The sequence below is a fragment of the Coenobita brevimanus genome, chromosome 58 (genome assembly GCF_032717465.1).
Source record: "Coenobita brevimanus isolate Jiangsu-jjx chromosome 58, ASM3271746v2, whole genome shotgun sequence".
Lineage (NCBI taxonomy): Eukaryota > Metazoa > Arthropoda > Malacostraca > Decapoda > Coenobitidae > Coenobita > Coenobita brevimanus.
In genome coordinates this window covers 27,095,212-27,115,248 of record NC_137011.1, presented here as the reverse complement: position 1 = coordinate 27,115,248, position 20,037 = coordinate 27,095,212, and the positions used below count along the sequence as shown (strand labels likewise).

The following is a 20,037-nucleotide window of genomic DNA, read 5'->3' as shown; positions in this document are numbered from 1 at the left end:
CAGCTTCCCACTTGCGCTCTTTCGCCCCTGGTATTCTGTCATTTATTATTCAGAAAAACACTCACACTTTATATTTCTATTACTATATAACACTTATATATATATATCTGCAGTCATTATTCATAAGTTTCCTTCAGTAATAGTAGTTTTTTGTCACTGTAGGCATTCAATTTCTCTTTCAGTAAAATACGTAGCATTCACTTTCTCGTCCTGTATACTAGCGTTGAGAGCGAATCTGTCACTTTCACTTCCACTTTCATAACTCATAGTATTCATACATGCTAGAGTGAAACTTTCACTTTCATTACTCCAGTATAAATACTCATATTCTTATATTACTACTCATTTACATTTCTATTTACATTCTCTATTTTATTTACACTATTTACATTTCTATTTTATTTATACTGTGTTATGCACTGTCACTTGCAGTAACTTGTAAAACTATTTTCCACTGTTCACTTATATTTACATTCATTGCTTTCACTTGCTGTTTACACATTATTTACACAGTATTTACATTTCCACTTGCACTGTTTTAGTCACCAGAAAGATCATAGTCACTGCCCATCATTTTCATCGGCAAATTAGCCAGTTCACGTTCCACAGCAGTCATTTAGCCCTTTACCCCTTCCTACACGAGGTTTAGTAGGGGTAGAGGTCACAGGGCCTTTTGCATGGGGCTAAAAATTGGCGGAATTGGACAGGCGCGAATCCAAAATGGTTTCACCTTGAAAGACGACATTAAACTGAATGCTGTGGTGGCCTAGGGGGAGTGCAATGCTGCCAATGTCAGTGTGGTGACAGCTGCTAATATATATGCTGTGAAATGACTTGCAGGAAATCTAGACAATACATAATACATTAGGTAGTTCCAGGTAATTGTAAATATCACTTATGCTTCTCCCATCCTTTCTTATATATATTTTTATTACGAGAATAGATTATACAGCATATTTCAAGGGGAAATAAACAGGGAAAATTAGCAAACGAGTGCATGTGAGGTGTTGTTAGGTGATAATTAGCCAATTCCAGGTGTATGGCACTATCACTTACTTTATTTCTTTTTTTTATTTTTGTATTTGGTATAAGAATAGGGCATAGGGCTTATTTCAAATGGATGAAATCAGTTGAAAATTCCAGGGAAGATTTACTTAGCACAGCACCATTGGGCAGGTGAGAGGAGAGGGTAATGGAGGGGATGTAGGGAGGGGATTCAACAACGGGGAGAAATGGCTAAATTGTCAACAATGGATGGGAGTACAGATGAGATTAGCAGTGCTGACTAGTGTTGGGCATTGGCAGTACTGATAGATGATACAAGCCACCGCTTGAAAGCCCGGGTGAATTCAAAATAACACAGAATCACAAAAGTGACGCCCCGTGGTATGATCCCTTGCTCCCAAGCATCACAAAAGGGACGCCCTGCGGTTAAGGGGTTAAAAGTGGGTCCTGAGTCAACTTTTTGAGTCTGGCCTTTTTCGTCACGACCTCGGTTCTTTCAGAGTATTTCTCCAGATTCACCAACATTTTCCCAAATATGGCATTTGATGCTGTCTGCAGTGCCTTTTGTTTGATTTTGCTGGTGGCTTGGTGTCTGGTATGGACATTCCTGCAAATGAAATCCCTCAGGAACGGCTGTTGCTTGAAGGTGTAAATCTCTTGAACACTCTCAATTTCCAACCCTAGTTGCAACAGTGTTTGTAACGTTGGGAGGGGGTACAATGCATCACGCTTTCCTTTGTGACATGCCACAAGTTTGAGATTGTAGCTGGGGAGCTTTCGCCCCTCTCTCTGCAGAATACCGGTACCAGTACTGTAGTCAGACAAGAGAGGGGGCCCTATGTCTTTGTACGATGGTACCAGGGGCAGTTCATCAGTTTCTCTTGCTACTTCTGGACAAATGGGTTTTGTGGTGAGCCTGATCCAGTAACCTCTTTCTCCGTTCGTGTTGTGATTTGAATACCCAACATCGAGGAAATCTCCCATTTCCTTGGGTGTTAGTTTGCGAACATCTCCCACTGGCAGTGGCTGTTGCATGATATCTGGGTAGAGGGAATTATGATCCAGGTAGAGAATCCAGGACCCTTTCTCAACCATGGGGTTAAACCCCACACCATCAGTAAACTTATTCCTGGCTGTGATCTACTGTCTGACAACTGTTGTCAATCCCCCGAAAATGTTATTTCACATCAGTTGGTACAATTCTGGGTCATAGGGAAGGTCTAGTTCAACTTCTGAGGACATAAGGAAGGCATCAAAAGCATAGGCTGGCAGGGAGACATAGTAGACCGGGTCTAAGGTATACATGCCCTTTAAAATGCCCTGCCAGTGCATGAAAATATCCACTAGAAATCCAACATCGCACCTGACGTAATTTAGCATGTAACCCCGGAGATCTCTGCACCCCCACTTATCCCAAACATGTTGGGCTAAGACATAATCCTCATCTGAAGTGCCTTCCTGTCTTAGATGACTGTAGAACTCTCTTTGGCGGGAAGCTCCGTCTGGCTCAAACTTTCATACATCGTCACTGCTTCATAAGGTTTATTCCCTTACCTGTCATTAAGAGCTCCTGACCCTTGAGGGGTAGGTGCTCTATCATGTGACAGGTGTATGTGAGAGGGAGTCCCTTGGCCACGTGCGACTCAGCTAGCTTACCCAAACCGGCTTGTAAAAATGCCAGGGAATCCATCATGTGAATACTGCTGATGTCAACCCTTAACAATGTCATCCTGCCTTTACACCATACACTGATGTCATCTGCTTCACATTCCATTTCCTTAAGGAGCAGGGAGCAATCATATGTCACGTTGTGAGCGTAAGTTATCAGTCGTTTGCACGAGTTGTGACAGGCCAGGTTACACCAACAGCAGTATGCCCCGATGTAATTGTTAGATGGCAGTCGGTGGTTGTGATGGGCGTGTTTATCAGAACCCCCAGTAAACACGTTGTTACACAATTCACACTTGTCCTGTCTCGCAAATTTAGCTTTGGCTTCCTTGCCCCAGTGGATTTGATACTGAGGGATACTCACGCAAATACAATCCCAGGAATCTGATATGGTGTTGATGAAATGGGTGGCAGCATGCTCCCCGGCATGCGCGTTTGAGTCTACGACTCACCCCCCTGTCATCAATAATCAGATAGGCATACCCGACTGGTTTGTGAAGAGACTTTACCATGGGAGAAAGACCTAATGTTTCATACTCATCATCAGTATACTTGTGCATTCTTGACTCAAAATCAAAGAATGCCAGATGAGATGGCGGGTAGGTGTAGGCATAGTTCTTGAACCTCTTTTTTTTTCCCTTGTTTTAGAAAATTCAGTATCTGTTCAGCTGTGCACCCCTGCTTGTGGGAATTAAGGTCTTCCAGACTGTTACATCCATACATGCAAGTGTGACATTAGAAGGGGAATTTTGGGCGTGTATAGCACCTGACCCACTGGTGGAAATCTTTGATGAGCATGACATGCCCTCTGCTAACCAAAAGCAGATATACTACATCCTCATACTTCTTGCTCAGCTTTTGCTCCAGGAAAACCATGTGTCGCATGCTGCTGGTCACCAATGTACGTGTATATGGAGAATTTGTTTAACCCTTTAACCGCGGTTGTCATTCCAGAATGACATTGAAAAAACTGGACCAAACCGCTGGTGTCATTCTGGAATGCTTGTGAATATTTTGAATACCGCACGTTTTTTCTGCCCGCCAATTGTTTCACGCAAGAGTAGCTATCAAGTTCTTTCATGCCAGCCCTCCCCCACCTCCCTCTTCCCACCCCCCGGGGGCCCACCCCACCCCTGCCCAGACACGCATCAGTCAGTATCTGTCCAGCTCTGTGCGTGACAATGGCGCTCCGTCCTGAGTCCTCATCTCTCGCTTCCTCCTCGGAAAATCCTGGTGCTAGTGTGCCTTCGACCTCTACAGTACACCGAAGAAGGAACTCCTGACGGCGAAGCAGAAGGGGTTGAGCACCCCAGAAATTAGGACAGAGCTTGATAAAACTGTGAGTACCACAATGGATTGTGGCAGTGAGAGTGATACCCTTACTGCAAGCAGTGATGATTATGCACTTTTTGCTGGGGAACCGGTTATGGCTGAACAATTGGGCAGTGACAGTGATGAAATTGTACAGGTTGTCTCCCCCCCACTGCCCACAACTTACTCTGGAAAAGGGAAGGCACCCATGGGGAAAATGGGTGTAGCACGTGGGCAGGGAGTGCAGCGGAGAGCTACGTCTCCTACACCTGGCCCTAGCAAGCATTTCCCATCACATTCCTGTTCCCCTAGCCCTATTGCCCTCACATCATCTTCATCTTCTGCCGTGCCCTCTCCTCAGTCAACATCATCAGAGGAATATGAATTCCCAGAGCCTGCACAGCAAGGGAAGGCAGGCCGGGCAGGCCAGGCAGGCCGGGCAGGCCAGGCAGGCCAGGCAGGCAGGGTAAGCAGGGCAGGCCGGGCTAGAACAAAGGGGATGCGTGGCAGCCAGAGGGCAAAGCGGGGTGATAAACGGGGAACAAAGGGAGGTCAGGCTTCACCACACACCAGGTCAGTAACCCACCCGCCTGCCCACCGCCCAGCTCCCTCCCCCTCACCACCCCCCCACTCACCCCCCTCCCGCTCACCTCCTGCCTCACCCATTGCCTCCACCTCAACTCCTTCTCACCGGGAAAAGAGTGCAACTCGACCTGACACTGCCACTGAACCACGCACCGGGAAAGTGGATGCATTTGTGTGATCTGACAGTGCTGATTTTCAGCCACACAATCCGCCGTTTGACATGACAAACGCCGGAATACAGCCTGCCTTCCCATGCAACGAAGGAGATGACTTTGTGGACTACTTCCTGGCCTTCATGGATGACGAAATCATGCAATTTGTCAGTGATGAGACCAATAGGTATGCAGCTGAGTGTGCAACAGAAGGGCTGGGACCTATTGGCTCACCAAAGCAGGTGTCGTGGTTGCCTGTAGGGATCAGAGAGCTGTATGTGTTCTTTGCCCTCATGTTCCTGATGCCCCATAACAAGAAACATGAGTTGGAGGAGTACTGGCTGGTTGATGACATCACTTCAACCCCAACATTCGAGAAGTACGTGTCAGGAGATCGGTTCCGACAGCTACTAGGATTGTAGCACTTCGCTGACAATGAAAACCCGTCCCAAACTGACCCTTTGTGGAAAGTGAGGGATTTCCTTAACAAGATTAGGGATCGATTTATGCGATTTTTCAGTCCTATGCAAAAAGTCGACATAGATGAATCCCTGGTATTGTTCAGAGGACGTCTCAAATTCAAGCAGTACGTCCCCAGCAAACGCCACCGCTTTGAAATAAAGTTCTTTGTGCTGTGTGACTTTGAGATGGGGTCTATTCTTGATTTCATAATCTACTCTGTTAGCACAATGCACGTGGACAGGAACGACCCTCTTGGCTTCTCTGACTCCGTAGTAAAATTGCTGATGGAGAGGTATTTTGGTGGGAATCATGTGCTGTACACGGACAATTACTACACACCACCGAAACTCGCCAAATACCTGGCTGAACACGGCATCGGCACTGTTGGCATTGTACGGAGCCACAGGAAAGAGTGGCCAAATTTCCCTGAAGCATCATCCTCATCCAAGGGAGATGTGCACCTGAAGAAGTCTGACAAGCTTCTGGCGATCAGGTGGCACGACAAGAAGGTCGTGAATATGCTCAGCACCATCCACAAGGGGGAACTGCAGAGAACTGGGAAGGTCAACTACAGGATGGGAGAGCCTATCACGAAGCCAGATGCCGTCATTGACTACAATATAAACATGAGACTTGTTGATAAGTCTGACATGATGATTGGCGAGATAGACTGTCTCAGGAGAAACACCCAATGGTACAGGAAGGCTTGCCTCCACATGCTCGATATGTGCATGCTCAACGCCTTCCTCCTCTACAAGACATAAGTCAGGGGCATAAGGCAACCATCCCTAAGACAGTTCTCCAAGACCGTCGTGCAGCAGCTGCTTGCAAGATTTGGTCAGGTGACGACATTGGTCCCGAGGCGACACTCTGATACACAACCTGACCGTCTTGAGTGTCGCAATTACATGACCCGGCACCAGCTTGTGAAACTGCCTCTCACCGCAGGTGGCAGGTTGTCACAGGGCCGCTGCAGAGTGTGTCATAACACCACACGGGGGCCTAGGGCGAGAAAAATGAGCACACACTAGTGCCAGGAATGCCAAGTCGCTCTCTGTGTGACTCCCTGCTTTGCCGAGTACCACTCTCTGAGTAAATACTGACAGTGACGGTGATATACAGTGACGTGCTTTACCAATAATTGTATAAGGGATAATGTAGTAATAAGGGATATTGTACCTAGAAAACAATGTAAATATTGGCCAGTATAATAAGTGATATGGTAATAAGAAAATCTGCGGCACTGCTGTGATTCTGTGATGCGACTGTGACGTGCTTTACCAATGATTGTATAATATAGTAATAAGAGATATTTTACCTAGAAAATTATGTAAATATGGCCAGTATATAAGTGATATGGTAATAAGAAAATCTGCGGCACTGCTGTGATTCTGTGATGCGACAGTGACGCAATATAGTAATAAGTGCAGTGTAAATATAATGTATATTGCCCAGATTATATGTAAAATAGTAATGGAAGTTAGAAATAATGAAAACTTCGCCGCTAACCAAACGTCAGTGAGCGTGTGATGCGGCAGTGACGTGCGGGCAATTACAGTGCCTTTTACCTACCTCAGTGAACACAGAGTGGGTGTTTATCGTATGTGCAGTGTTCATATATGTTTTTTAGTATTATTATCAGACAATGGTTGGCATTTGGTACTGGTGTGTGGGACGAAAAATAGTGATTTTACATCGCTCACTTCTAACGGCACTGCCCGTCCAGTGAAAGTCCACAAAATCATGAAACCTACATCACTGCAAAGCTGAAGGTTAGTACTTTCTAATGGTATCTTATTTTTCGCTCTAGCTTTATTCTGTGCAGAGTTATAAAGGTTTAAAGGTTTGTTTACATTTTGGTGGAACTCCGCGGGAGAGGCCAGTCGGGTCAAAACAATGCCCGCGGTTAAAGGGTTAATCTCTCTAAAATGTGGATCTTTTAAATGCTACTGGAAAGCTCAAATCACCGAGCGACACTTCCGTTCTGCAACGCCATAACTCGGCTACCTTTCCCTTGGTGTGGGACCATGCTTCCTGGGGGTTGGTTAAGTGACATTGGTTTGCCGCGAGACATCGAACCATGCAACAGTTGTCATTGCCAGGAGGGTTGAATACCTACTCCTTCGCATGTACTTCTTTCGGGTAAGGCATAAAGGTACCGACACCGTTCTCCCTTTCTAGAATACAAATCGTTACTTTGATAATAATGAATGCCATCTAAAACCCACCCACTACCCTCCAGATACTGCAAATCGTTTTCAAGTCTTTCGTGGAGATAATCATGGAAGTGCTGTACAACAACCTCTGGCTCATCAACCAGTGCATTGATGCTTGGTATAATTAAATAAAATATAGCTTGCTGAAAATGTTGGTCGTCAGTCTGTTTGACGAGAATTAGTGTCATCATCCCCCAAATTCTTAATGATCTCCTTTCAGATATACGACTCCGATAAACTAAACTTAGCATATCAGTGAAATACTGAAAATGCCGGCGAATGTACAGAATTGGGTCAGTGTTTTCATGTTTTGGAATGGAAAAGATAATGGAAATAAAACGCCCACCAACCGCCTCTTCTATTTTAAGAATGTGTGGAGTTTCATCATCATCATCATCATCATTGATATTTAAACCCTCCCCCTTTTCAAACAAAACTCTCTTTCTGTTCACTGGTGGTGGGGATGGGGGGTGGAGGTTGTGGTGGTGGAGAGGGAAGGGGTTACATAATCGCCCGGCTGTCTGATTTCCCTGCCACACGTACGCATTCATTCCCACCATACCCGCTGGTACTAGGTTGTGGAGAAGTTGGTCTGTTAGATTCGGGTGGGGGGTTAATGTCTTCATCACAGGGATTCGTTTGATGTGTGGGAGATAGAGTGTGTGTGTTCTGTGAGTGGGTGGGTTGGTGCCCTGTAAAAGATGAAAAAAAAAAAAATTCAATATTGGGGATAGGAATGAGTTAGTTTCTTTTTTTACTTTATTTATTTCTAGTGTTATTTTTACGTAGGTGATACAAAATAAGCCATGGGTTAGGAATGGATAATTAGTTTAATATATTACTATCTTCATTTCCTTGGGGGAGGGGGTGATTTTAGGATTAAAATGGCGTTAATTGACTTACCACGACACTTGTGTTTGGCATAAGGCTTGTACCTTCGCCTCCGGCAATATGGACAGACCTCGGCTCCTCGCATATTTTGCACATGCTCGCCCTCCCACCCTCAACCCACTTCACTTACAGCAAAGCCAACTGAAGGAGGGAATATACCCTTCCCGCTTTTGTGTGTGTGTGTGTGTGTGTGTGTGTGTGAGGGGTTAGCAGGATCCCTCCTGCATCGAAGGTTATATAACTTGCTCTTTGTGTGTGTGTGTGTGTGTGTGTGTGTGTGTGTGTGTGTGTGTGTGTGTATGTGTGTTCTTACCTAATTGTATCTTTACAGGAATGAGTCAAGCTCGTACTGTCCCGTGTCTAAAACCATATTTATCGTACATATCCTTAAATTTCTGAATTGTTTTGGCACACAGTTTCTTTCGGTAGTGCATTCCATTGATCAATTGCTCTGTTTGGGAAACTGAATTTCCTTACGTCTTTATCACCTCTCTTCTTATGCAGTTTTTTGCAGTGTCCTCTTGCTGATGCTTCTCCATATGTTAAGTAATCATTTATGTCTATTTTCTCCTTCCCTGATATGCACTTATACAGCATTATCATGTCACCTCTTTTCCTTCTCTCCTGTAGTGTTGGTAGATTTTCAGTTTATTTAGTCTTTCTTCGTAGCTTAGGTCCCTTAAGCTTGGTATCCATCTTGTAGCGGCCCTTTGAACTTTTTCAATCTTGTCTATATGCTTTTTGAGATGAGGACTCCAGACTACTGATGCATATTCCAGGGTTGGTCTAATGAATGATGTTATTATCCTTCTTAGCATGTCTTCGTTTATGTATTTGAATGCTATTCTCATATTTGCAAGCAGTGTATACATGTTCCGTACCTTCTCGCTGATGTGGTCAGCCGGAGATAGTCTGTTATTGATAATCACACCTTGGTCTTTCTCTCTTTCTGATGTGTATAGGGTTTTATTTCCTAACTTATAATCCCAATCAGGTCTCTTTCCACTTTTACCAAACTTGATTACATGACACTTGTCCACATTGAATTCCATTTGCCATGTACTACTCCATTCATGAAGTTTATTCAATTCTTCTTGTAGCTCTTTACAAGAGTCTGTGTTGGTAATTCTCCTTTGTATTTTTGCATCATCTGCAAACATATTCAGATAGCTCTCGTTTCCAGTGTTACTGTTTATATCATTTATATACACTATAAACATGATTGGTGCCAGCACTGAACCCTGTGGTACTCCACTAGTCACTTCTTTCCATGATGAGTAGTTTCCTCTTAGTACTGTTCTCATTTCTCTTTTTATGAGAAAGTCTTGCATCCAACAAAACAGTTTGCCTCGAATTCCTCCTTGATGGTACAGTTTCCATAAAAGTCTTTGGTGTGGTACTGTGTGTGACGGTGGCAGGAAGCTTGCATCTAATATTACATACCCCGTCTGTGTGCTGTCTCTCTCTCTCTCTCTCTCTCTCTCTCTCTCTCTCTCTCTCTCTCTCTCTCCACAATTAAGGTGTCTGGCCTCTCTCTCTCTCTCTCTCTCTCTCTCTCTCTCTCTCTCTCTGTCACCACGACTGAGGTAGGTAGGTTGGGTGGTTGGACGGTGCGGGGCGGCCAGGGCTCTCTCTCTGTCTCTCTCTCTCTCCACAATTAAGGTGTCAGGCTGGCTGGCTGGCTGGTTGGTTGAAGTGTCTAATAAAAACTCCATACATAACCCATTAAAAAACCATACATGACATTTTGAATTGGAACAAATATGTTACGAGGACCACACCTGATTTTTTGTACCAATAGGGATAAACATGCTCTGGGTTCAAACACCCGGGAAGTTAACACCATCTCTCTCTACAAACTGAACCTCTGTTTTACCAAGTGGGCGGGGGGAATCCAATAACATGTATCAAGCTGTATTTACCAAACATGATGCAATAACTGGGGAAGGAGGAGGAGGGATGATGCAACAATACCTTGGGGAGGGGGGGGGGGAGCTACGTGTACAAACACGATGTAACATGTTCTTTCAACCTAGGATTACCAAACATGATGCAATAACTTGGGAAAGGGGGAGGGAGGATATGTTCCGGATGTGGGTACCCTATGACCTTCAAGGTCATGTCAAGGTCATTGAATACAAAAAGGTCAGTGGCCTCTATGGTCCCAAACACCTGTTGCCTCATCACCTGCCATGCACCTGTGTACCCAAAGTACCCTAGAGGTCAAAGGTCAGTGTCATCAGGTCTGAGGCACAGGTGTATCCAACGTACCCAATGTACCCTCAAGGTCAAAGGTCAAGGTCATCAGGTCTGAGACACCTGTGTGCCCAATATACCCAACATATCCAATGTACCCTAAAGGTCAAAGGTCAAGGTCATCAAATCTGAGGCAATTTTTACCCTACTACACTCTACTACACATATCAATATACTGCCAATTCTCCAGGGCATAAAAAAATCCCTAGCAATAAATCCCCGATGCACAATTAGGCGAAATAAAGTATCCAGCGATAGATGGTACAGCGTGTTAAAGGTCTAAACTGCCACGATCAGGAACAGAGAAGAGATTGCCTGCATGAGCAGAAAGCAGGCAGCTCCACATTTAGGACGGACAAGTATATTAAAAGGTTGCTTATAACTGACGTACTCGGCAACTGGGTGCAAGATGCGTTACAGAATTTCAAGGTGAACTATCCCAACAAAACTGGAAAATTGCAATGCCACACAACGATGCGTGCCAGTCCCTCAGTGACATGTTTTCTGTTGCATGTTGTTCTTGAAGGTTGTTATTAAAGTACATATTTTTTCGATGTTTGTATACTAGAATTCCTCTTTACATCATCACTCCTATGACGTATTTCATGTTGTATTTTTACTAGTTCCAGAGGCTTTTTGCTATTTATGAGAACATTTTGAAATGTGGAGACTGAATATAGTCTTCCACTTACGCTTTCAGGGTGAAGACTGTGATCAAGCTGAAAGAACACTAAACATTTGAAACTAACATCAATGAACAAATGACTTATGGCATCAGACTGAAGAAAGGAAGGGTTACTGTGATGGTTAAAATCATCAACATGGAAAAGCCTATTATTATTATTATTATTATTATTACCTAAGGTTTAGCCACCGCCATCGCGTGGTGGTGTCAAGGGTGCTGACGCCAAGTGATACCACTGTGACCTTCGACGACCCGGATTATCCCGGGGAGAAGAAGGTCATCAGCTTCAACCCGAGAAACAACCTGATGGAGACTGTTGCTGCCAATATGAACCTCTCGTAAATATGTTTGGAGCCCATTTTTTTTCAAAACAATGAATCACGAATGACTCGATGTGTTGTATGTTTCTCCTGTCAGTGTCACTTGGGTGATTCATATTACTGTCTCTGTATCCTACTCAACCCAGTTATTTATCATATCCATCTCTGAGTGTTTCCAGAAGTGTGTTAGATTGTAGGGATTTTAAGAAAGAGAGAATGTTCATTGTTCTTGTTGTGGATGGCAGGAGAAAGATAAAGATGAGTCTGGGGTTTGCTTGTAGTTTATTTCTTTAGAGGGAGTATCAGACAGGAGCAGTACTGAGGAGGGAACGTTTTTATGCTTGCTAAATCCGTTGCGCTGTATTCATGCCTTTCCCACCATCTCTGTCTCTCTCCTGACCCCTTCTGCCCTGTCTTTTCCATTTCCCTTGTATATGACTGGTTGTGTCATGCGTAAGGGCATGTGTGTGTGTGTGTGTGTGTGTGTGTGTGTGTGTGTGTGTGTGTGTGTGTATAACTTTCCAAGCCTATGGAAGTTTCAGTCAGGCGTCATACTGTGCTGTGTATAAAATTCTTACCTAAAGAATGTGCAGTGTTTTTTCCTCTAGATTTCTCTCTTAGACACGACTTTCATTTAGCCTCTATTTTACATATTAACAATATATACATTACTATCTGTTATGTAGTGTGTTGTATTTCAGTCTCCTGACATCGCTTGGTCACGCCTTGCTGGCGTACCTACGACAGCATGTAGTAACAAATTACATATTTTGTCATAACCTATTAATACATGGAATTCATCACAATAAAGTACAGACAAAATGATACTGCAGGACCATAACACATTGTGTGGAGTACGTAATATATGGTAATCAAACTGAATATAGAACTCTGCACTGTAGTGATAATGTACAGTATATATGCATTTATACAATGGTAGTATGATGGCAGTATCGTGCCAAGAATATAGTGAGAATCAGTCATATGTAATGTAACTATTATCTCTCTCTCTCTCTCTCTCTCTGTATATATATATATATATATATATATATATATATATATATATATATATATATATATATATATATATATATATATATATATATATGTGTGTGTGTGTGTGTGTGTGTGTGTTATATGAAATGGATACTTGTATATCAGTTTATCATTTATGCATGATTCTATTAATATTTTATATGTTACCCCACAATTTCCCTTCATTTTTTTTTTTTTTGTATATACAATTTACAGTATTTACATATTATACACATTTCACTCAGGGGGTCTCACTTGAATGTTTACTCTTCCTCCCGTAAATACTGATTCCAAGTTTGCAATCCTTGCTTACATTCTGTGCATAGCCAACAGTAATAAACTAAATGTAATGGAGAAGATTATAACAACTGGAGCTGGGCTATACACATTATATGGATTGAACATACTTATACTCATTTCTTCCCAGGGCATCATTGTTTGATTGATTGATTGCATTGTTTCAAAATTAGAAGTCAACTTAATATTTGTGTTCATGTTTAAATCCACTTCAGGCAGTGGTGGAAGTATTTGTGTGTGATTAAGGGTGGCATTGTGATTGTTTGTAGCTAAGGTGGACAAAGATGGTGTACAGTGAATACAGCACAATAGTCAGGTGCTATGTGTAGTCCTGATGCTGGAGTATGAGATGGTTGTGTACCTGGACAAATTAGGATAACTGATGTGTTATGAGTGAAGCAGAAAAACTGTGAAGGCCTGATTCACTGATGGTGGGTTAGTTTATCTGGAGCAAATGTGAAGTTGCAGTGCTGATGACTGTCATGATCTCTTATGATAGCCATTTCACAAGGCAGTGTTCCACTTGGCTGAAACGTGAAATGTACGCAGGACAAAGGTGAACTGCATGTAAGGATGTACGACACTTTCGTTCAATCGTTGATTCACTAGCGAAAGTGAAAGTGTCTTGTCTCTTGGAGACCATGAAGAGTTCGGTGCTGGTGCTGATGTTGATGATGACCAAGGTGTTATTATTCTTAAAAGAAAAAGGGTATATTTGATAGACTGTGAACAGATTATCTGTTATGAATGGTACATGGACTATTACTGATGTTGGTGTTAGAGTCGCGTCTATGTCTGGATAATATACAATGATATTCCTGTCCTGAAACAGACTTCAAACCATGTTTATGTATGGCCTGACTGATTATTTGACGTAGATCTTGAACTGGAAGTAAGTTAATGGTTATCTTGCCATTACCAGCATTCACAATATCTTTCATCAAAGCTTGATAACGAGCTTTAGTGCTGTCTAGCTGGAGTATTATTATGTCAATATGTTCCATGACTACTGAGAAGTGTTGAAAAGTTCCATGTTTCCTTCCATTGCATTTGTTTTGTCCACATTCTGGTGAGTTATCCTTTCTACCTTTCTGAGATTTTTCACAATTGTCAACATTGCCATGTTTTGATTGTCAACTAGTTTCAGTTGATATGTTAATACCTGAGGGATCTTATTACATTTGTTGTTTATTTCTTGAAGATCTCTTTCCGTAGCCATGCCAAAAATATTTCCTAGAATTGCACCACCTAGGGTTGAAGAAACTGTGCCTCTCACGTGTGTGTGTGTAATGTTGTTCATGTCCTTATATGCCTCCGTTCCAAGAGATGGGATATCTTGGATCACGATGAGCATGGGAGCTTTTGCTTGATCTAATTTCAATTTTGCTGAGTTCATGAATTCAGTCACTTCCTTTGTGTTATGATCTTCTGAAGCAGAACTTCTAATCATAGCTTTCGGTGTCCTCAGTGGCTTGGCAATATTCTCCATCAGTACCAGTAATTCATATAAGATGTCCAAACTAATTTCAGTCTTCATGATGACTTTCACAGTTGGGGCTATTAGGCATCCTTGCCTTATTATATGTTGAGGTTCTAAGTGAGCTAATCCTCTTGCCATATAGATGAGAATCCGTGGAATAAGTCCCTTCATCGTTACCTACCGAAAAAAAAATCTGTTGATTAGTTAATCCAGTCATGCTGAGGTAGAGGATAGTGATGATGCACATAAAAACTAGTTCATGGAGAACAATAACTTTGCTCATTTTTTTCACTTGTAGAAGGAGTTTAAATCGATACCTAGATCATGTAAATACTGTATTGTGGCATTTGTCGCAACATTGCACCTACTTTTTTTTTTTTGTTATGCGATCTTAAAATATTTCTGTATGTATTGATTTCTTCTAGTTTACTTTCATCCTTTTGTGTACAGTTTTTTGGTTGTGTCCGAGGTTACATAATTGCTGGCTAAATTCCTTGGGACCCGTCTTAAATGATCAACTTGAAGTTGCTTTTCTTCGCCACTCAACAGTGACTTAATTGCTACCTTGTTTGCTGTCTTCTTAATAACTCTCTATGGGCCTTCAAATTTCGGTGATAGTTTATTGCCACTAATGTGAAAGATACCATAGATAATGTCTCCTATGCTAATAGGTGATTCTTTTGCCTTTTTATTGTATGACTCCATCATTTTTTCCTCGGACATCGACAACTGTTTCTTCACCATTTTGTGTATCTCCTGGAATTCACGCAAACGGAGTTTTAGGAAAATCGTCATAATTGTATACAGGCAAATTTTCACCTTCCAGAATCTCTCACAGTAATTTTTTGTCTGTCCCGTAGATAATGAAATGTGGTGTGTCTCCTGTAGACTTATTTATTGTACAGTTAATATATGCTTCCACTCTGAGAATCCAAACATCCCAACCTGCACAATTTTCATTAAGAATGTGTCATAGCACATCCAACACACTTTTGTTTTGTCCCTACCAACCCACTGGATGCTGGGTGGTAGGCTAAGATATTGACCTTTTTTATATTGTATTGTTTACATATTTCTTGTAAGATTTCAGAATTAAATTCACCTCCATTATCACTTCTTAATACCAACGGTGTGGTGATTGTACATATTATATTGTCTATGATTACCCTTGCCACTGATTCTGCTCTTATCCTTAATTGGGACTAAAACCACATGTCTTGAGAAATGATCTGTAGCGACAAAGAGATTTTGATTATTTTTGTAAGATAAGGTTAACTTTAGCAAGTCAACCACAACGTCCCACGGTTGGTTAGGTACGGGATATTTCCCTATAGGTGCAGGTGTTCACGTGTAGCCTTTGTGTCTCACACATGACTCACATCTGTCTACATAATTGTGTATATATTTTCTTAATAATGGACAGTAGTATAACATCCGGGCTTGTCTGGCCGTCCTAGCTTTGTCAGGATGTCCTACATGTGGACACATGTGGACTATCATGTATCGTCCTTAATACGTGAGGTATCATTTCTTTAAATACCACTAGCTCTCCGTTATTTCTTCTGTGATTTGATTGCCCTGGGTTGATGCTATATATATAAGACAATGTCGACGATTGTGAATTGTTTGAGTGGTATATGTAGATTGGGTAATTGTATGTCCTTACCACTTTCCAGCTTGTATATAAATTTAGACCACGTTTGATCATGTCTATGTGCTTTTCAGATTTCATCATGTTTGGGATGTTTTGCTTTAGACCTAATGTTACATGAATTGTCATTGGGTTCCTAGATAATGCACCCGTGGCTAAATTTATTTTGCCTTGTATGTAGTGAATATGTACATCATAGTTTTCAATCGTAAATTTCCAACTTGCTCTCCTCCCAGAGAGGAGTTTTACTTGGAACATATCCACTAGTAGTTTATGGTCGGTGAATAGGTGAATTTCGTAACCATAAACCAAATCTCGAAACTTTTGTAATGCAAAGACCACTGCATGTCTATAGTGCAATAATTTTTCTCCGCACCCTTTATTTGTCTGCTAGCAAATGCAATTGGTTGATTTTTTCCATGCTTATCTTCTTGCATCAATACGGCCTCTAATCCTTTAAGAAATGCACCTATGTAAATTATAAATAGTTTCGTGAAATTAGGAAAGGCCAAGCAAGGTTCACATGTAAGTTTATCTTGTAATTCATTAAATGCTATTTTTTGTTCGTCCCCCCACCGAAATACAGTTTGTTTTTTCAGTAGGTGAAGTAATGATTCTGCTGTGTGAGAATTATTATATGAATGATCTGTAGTAGCCTACTAGACCCAAAAATTGTCTTACTTCATCCACATTAGTGACTTCAGAGAAATCCCTTACTGCTTGTATTTTGTCCTCATAGGTGTGGATCCCCTCTGCATCTGCTCTGTGGCCAAAGATTTTTATTTCCTTAAAGTAAAATTTGCGTTTAGACAGCTTAATTTTCAAACCACCATTGACTAACTTGTGTAGGAGCTGGTCTAATTTCTGTAAATGCTCATCTTCTGTGTGTTGCAATTATGACGTCGTCCACGTATAGAAATATACCATTTCCGATAGTACACTATTCATTAATTGTTGAAATGTACTTGGTGCTGTCCTTAACTCCATCGGCATTCTTTTATATTGGTAATGCCCTGTATTTGTGGAGAAAGCAGTGTATTTGCGTGACTCCTCACTGAGAGCAATTTGAGAGTAGCTATTAAGCAAATCGATTGTGGAAAATGCATTATTTTCTGGTCCAATATTTTGCAAGACGTCAGTTTACAATGATATAGAACACCGGTCTGGGATTGTGTGTTGGTTTAATTTACGGTAATCAACTACCGCACATACTGTATTTCACCGTTTCGTTTGACGCCAGGAAAACATTTACAACGCTGGGTGGTAACTTTATAACCAACCAATACGTGTTCCCTACGTGACAACAAGTGGGTTGCGGAGGGTTAGTGCCCCTCCACAGAAAACAACAAACTAAAAATACGAACAGGAATCCTCGGACCAGGACTGACCAAAAGGTGATGACTAAGGACCGAACAAAGGACTTGGTACGGATAGCTACATGGAATGTAAGAGGTGCAAATTATGAGGTGAAGGAAAGAGAGATTGTCCAGGTGCTTGAGGGTGCGAAAGTGGATGTATGAGAATTAACTGAAACTAAATGGCTAGTGAAATTGTTTTTGTAATAAATCCAGTAGATCATTTTGTACATTAAAATTTCCTTCCTGGATCAAATTCTCCTCTATGCCCTCTCCGTTTGTCGAATTTATCTTACTTGATGTTCCAGCTATAGTTACTTCTCGTATAGGAGCAGGATCTGTAAAGTGCATATACAAGTTTCCCTTTTGATCTGTACTCCTCCATTCATCTGATAAATTTGGAACACATGAGTTTCCCCATCGTTATTCACTGACATAAGGCGTTTTCCACCGAGAGTCCTTTCACTTTACATGATTCTTCTAAGACAAGAACAGGACCATTCTTAAATTTACTCTTTATGATGACTTTCATATATGAATTAGGTGGAATAACTACATCATTGGTGAGATGTGCGGGGATTAATGTTGGAAATTTACTGTCACTTCGGTCCCTGGGCAAAGGGGATTGTAGGGATGGGAGGAATGGTGTGTGCATGTGTACCCTTGTCAGACTGAATCGTTCTGCTAAGGTGTTTGAATGTTCCAACTCCCTTAGATTTTCTGCAATTGTTGGGTGACATTTTTGATGAAATTTCCTCTATAAATTCGTTGTCATATTGTATCCCGTTCATGTTTGGGATTAATGCTATATTCTCTTTTCCTCATGGTTCTCAAACCCTGTAACATGATAGCTCTTATTGCTAAGTTTTCTTCTACATAGAAATTAGCAGGGATTGTGTTCGTAATATCTGTAGAACTTATATCTAACTGTATCATGCCCTTTATGGTTATTTGTTTGCCATCTGCAGCATATTAGTCTAAATATGATTCCTCTATGAATGTTACTTTCTTATTTATAAAAATCCTCTCTAATTCCTCTTGTGTTATTAAATTCATTGGAGAGCCTGAATCCAAGAATAATTAAATCTTTTGATCTTCACAGGAAGCGGACACCAAGATACACTCATTTCTGAGTGGGCTTCCTAAATGCACCCTAGGCTTGTTTTTCTTTATGTATGGTCGTTTTTTGTAATGGCATGCCCTTCTCTCGACTAAAAAACAGATACTAACCTTTCAACTGTTTTGTAATGTGACATCCAGCGTCCTGTTTTTTTTTTTTTTTTCTCCAATATGGTTGCATCCCATTCTCTTCATCTCTATCCTCCCTAAGTTTAATGTACCATTCAGATTTAATTCGTATGACCAGGATTCGCACAGTAATAACATAGAGTAGATATATCTCCCGAATGTGACCCACGAGATTATTTTCCATATTTTGGTTTTTCTGTGGCACGGTTTCTGTTTGGAATACTTACAAATTTTTGAGGCTGCCTGTGGCCTGGTCCTTTCGATCGCTGCCTCGAAGTCAGCTGTTGTTTTGTTTGTTTTTGGGTCACTATCGTTTTTGTTCTGTACCAGTGCTAGATGTATTCATGGCTGCCACAGTGTCTGTAATTCTCATTCTGGTTGTTCTGGTGGCTGGTCATTTGTTGTTAACTCTTTTAGGGGGGACTGGCCCTTCACTAACTTCTTATTTTTTAGTTCTTCTATTTGTTGCTCAGGTTTTACTTCTTTTGCTTGAATTTGCTGTTGCAGTTATTCAATCTTATGTTTTTGCCGTTTTAAGAACTTTGTTTGCGAGAGAAATTAACTAATGGCATCATCACATGGACATCATGCTTATCATTTGGTAGAAATAAGACCGTGGCCTTTAACTGGGTCTATTAGAGCGATAATACTGACTACTGGGTTAGTTAAATGATTTCATCAGTTTAATATAGACCTTCTTGTTTTGAGGTTTATTGCTGTTATTTTGACTATAATTCAGTGGTAACGGGACGTAGTACGTGAAAGGACTTATCAAGGATTACATACTAGAGTTGTGGTTGCTGGATTGCGGTGGGGGATGATTTTGTTTATTGTCTCGGAAGTTTTCTTCTTTTTTTCGTTTTTTTGGGCTTTTTTCCATAGAAGGTTGGCTCCTGCTGTGGAAATTGGTATAACTTGGCCTCCTAAGGGAATTGTCCCGTTTAATCCGTTTCAAATTCCTCTTTTGAATACTATTATTCTTTTGTCTTCAGGAGCTACGGTGACTTGGGCCCACCATGCTATTATGGGGTCTAACCATAATGAAGCTCTTCAGAGTCTTGGTATTACTGTGTTTTTAGGTGTTTATTTTACGGCTCTTCAAGCTTTTGAGTATTTTGAGGCTCCATTTACTATTGCTGACTCGGTTTTTGGGTCTTGTTTTTTTGTAGCTACAGGTTTCCATGGTTTACATGTGATTATTGGTACTACTTTTTTGATGGTATGTTTATATCGTCTTTATATGTGTCATTTTTCTCCGACTCATCATTTTGGCTTTGAGGCTGCTGCGTGATATTGGCATTTTGTTGATGTAGTTTGATTGTTTCTTTATATTTTTATTTATTGATGAGGTGGCTAAAAAATAAGTAAGTAGATTAGAAAGCGAAGTTTTGCACTTAGTTTCGGCCTAAGCTTTGACTAT

At 41.4% G+C, this 20,037-nt stretch overlaps 1 protein-coding gene and 1 pseudogene across 1 annotated transcript in view; both read left to right on the top strand.

The window, feature by feature from the left end:
- LOC145402701 (glutamate receptor ionotropic, delta-2-like) overlaps positions 1-20,037 on the top strand; it is a 124,052-nt gene that overhangs the window by 29,501 nt on the left and 74,514 nt on the right. The window contains exon 6 of the mRNA XM_080274671.1: positions 11,411-11,569. Within this exon, the coding sequence (XP_080130797.1) occupies positions 11,411-11,569 (159 nt within the window). The remainder of the gene's footprint in view (positions 1-11,410; positions 11,570-20,037) is intronic.
- Positions 19,168-19,967, top strand: LOC145402648 (cytochrome c oxidase subunit 3 pseudogene; annotated as a pseudogene).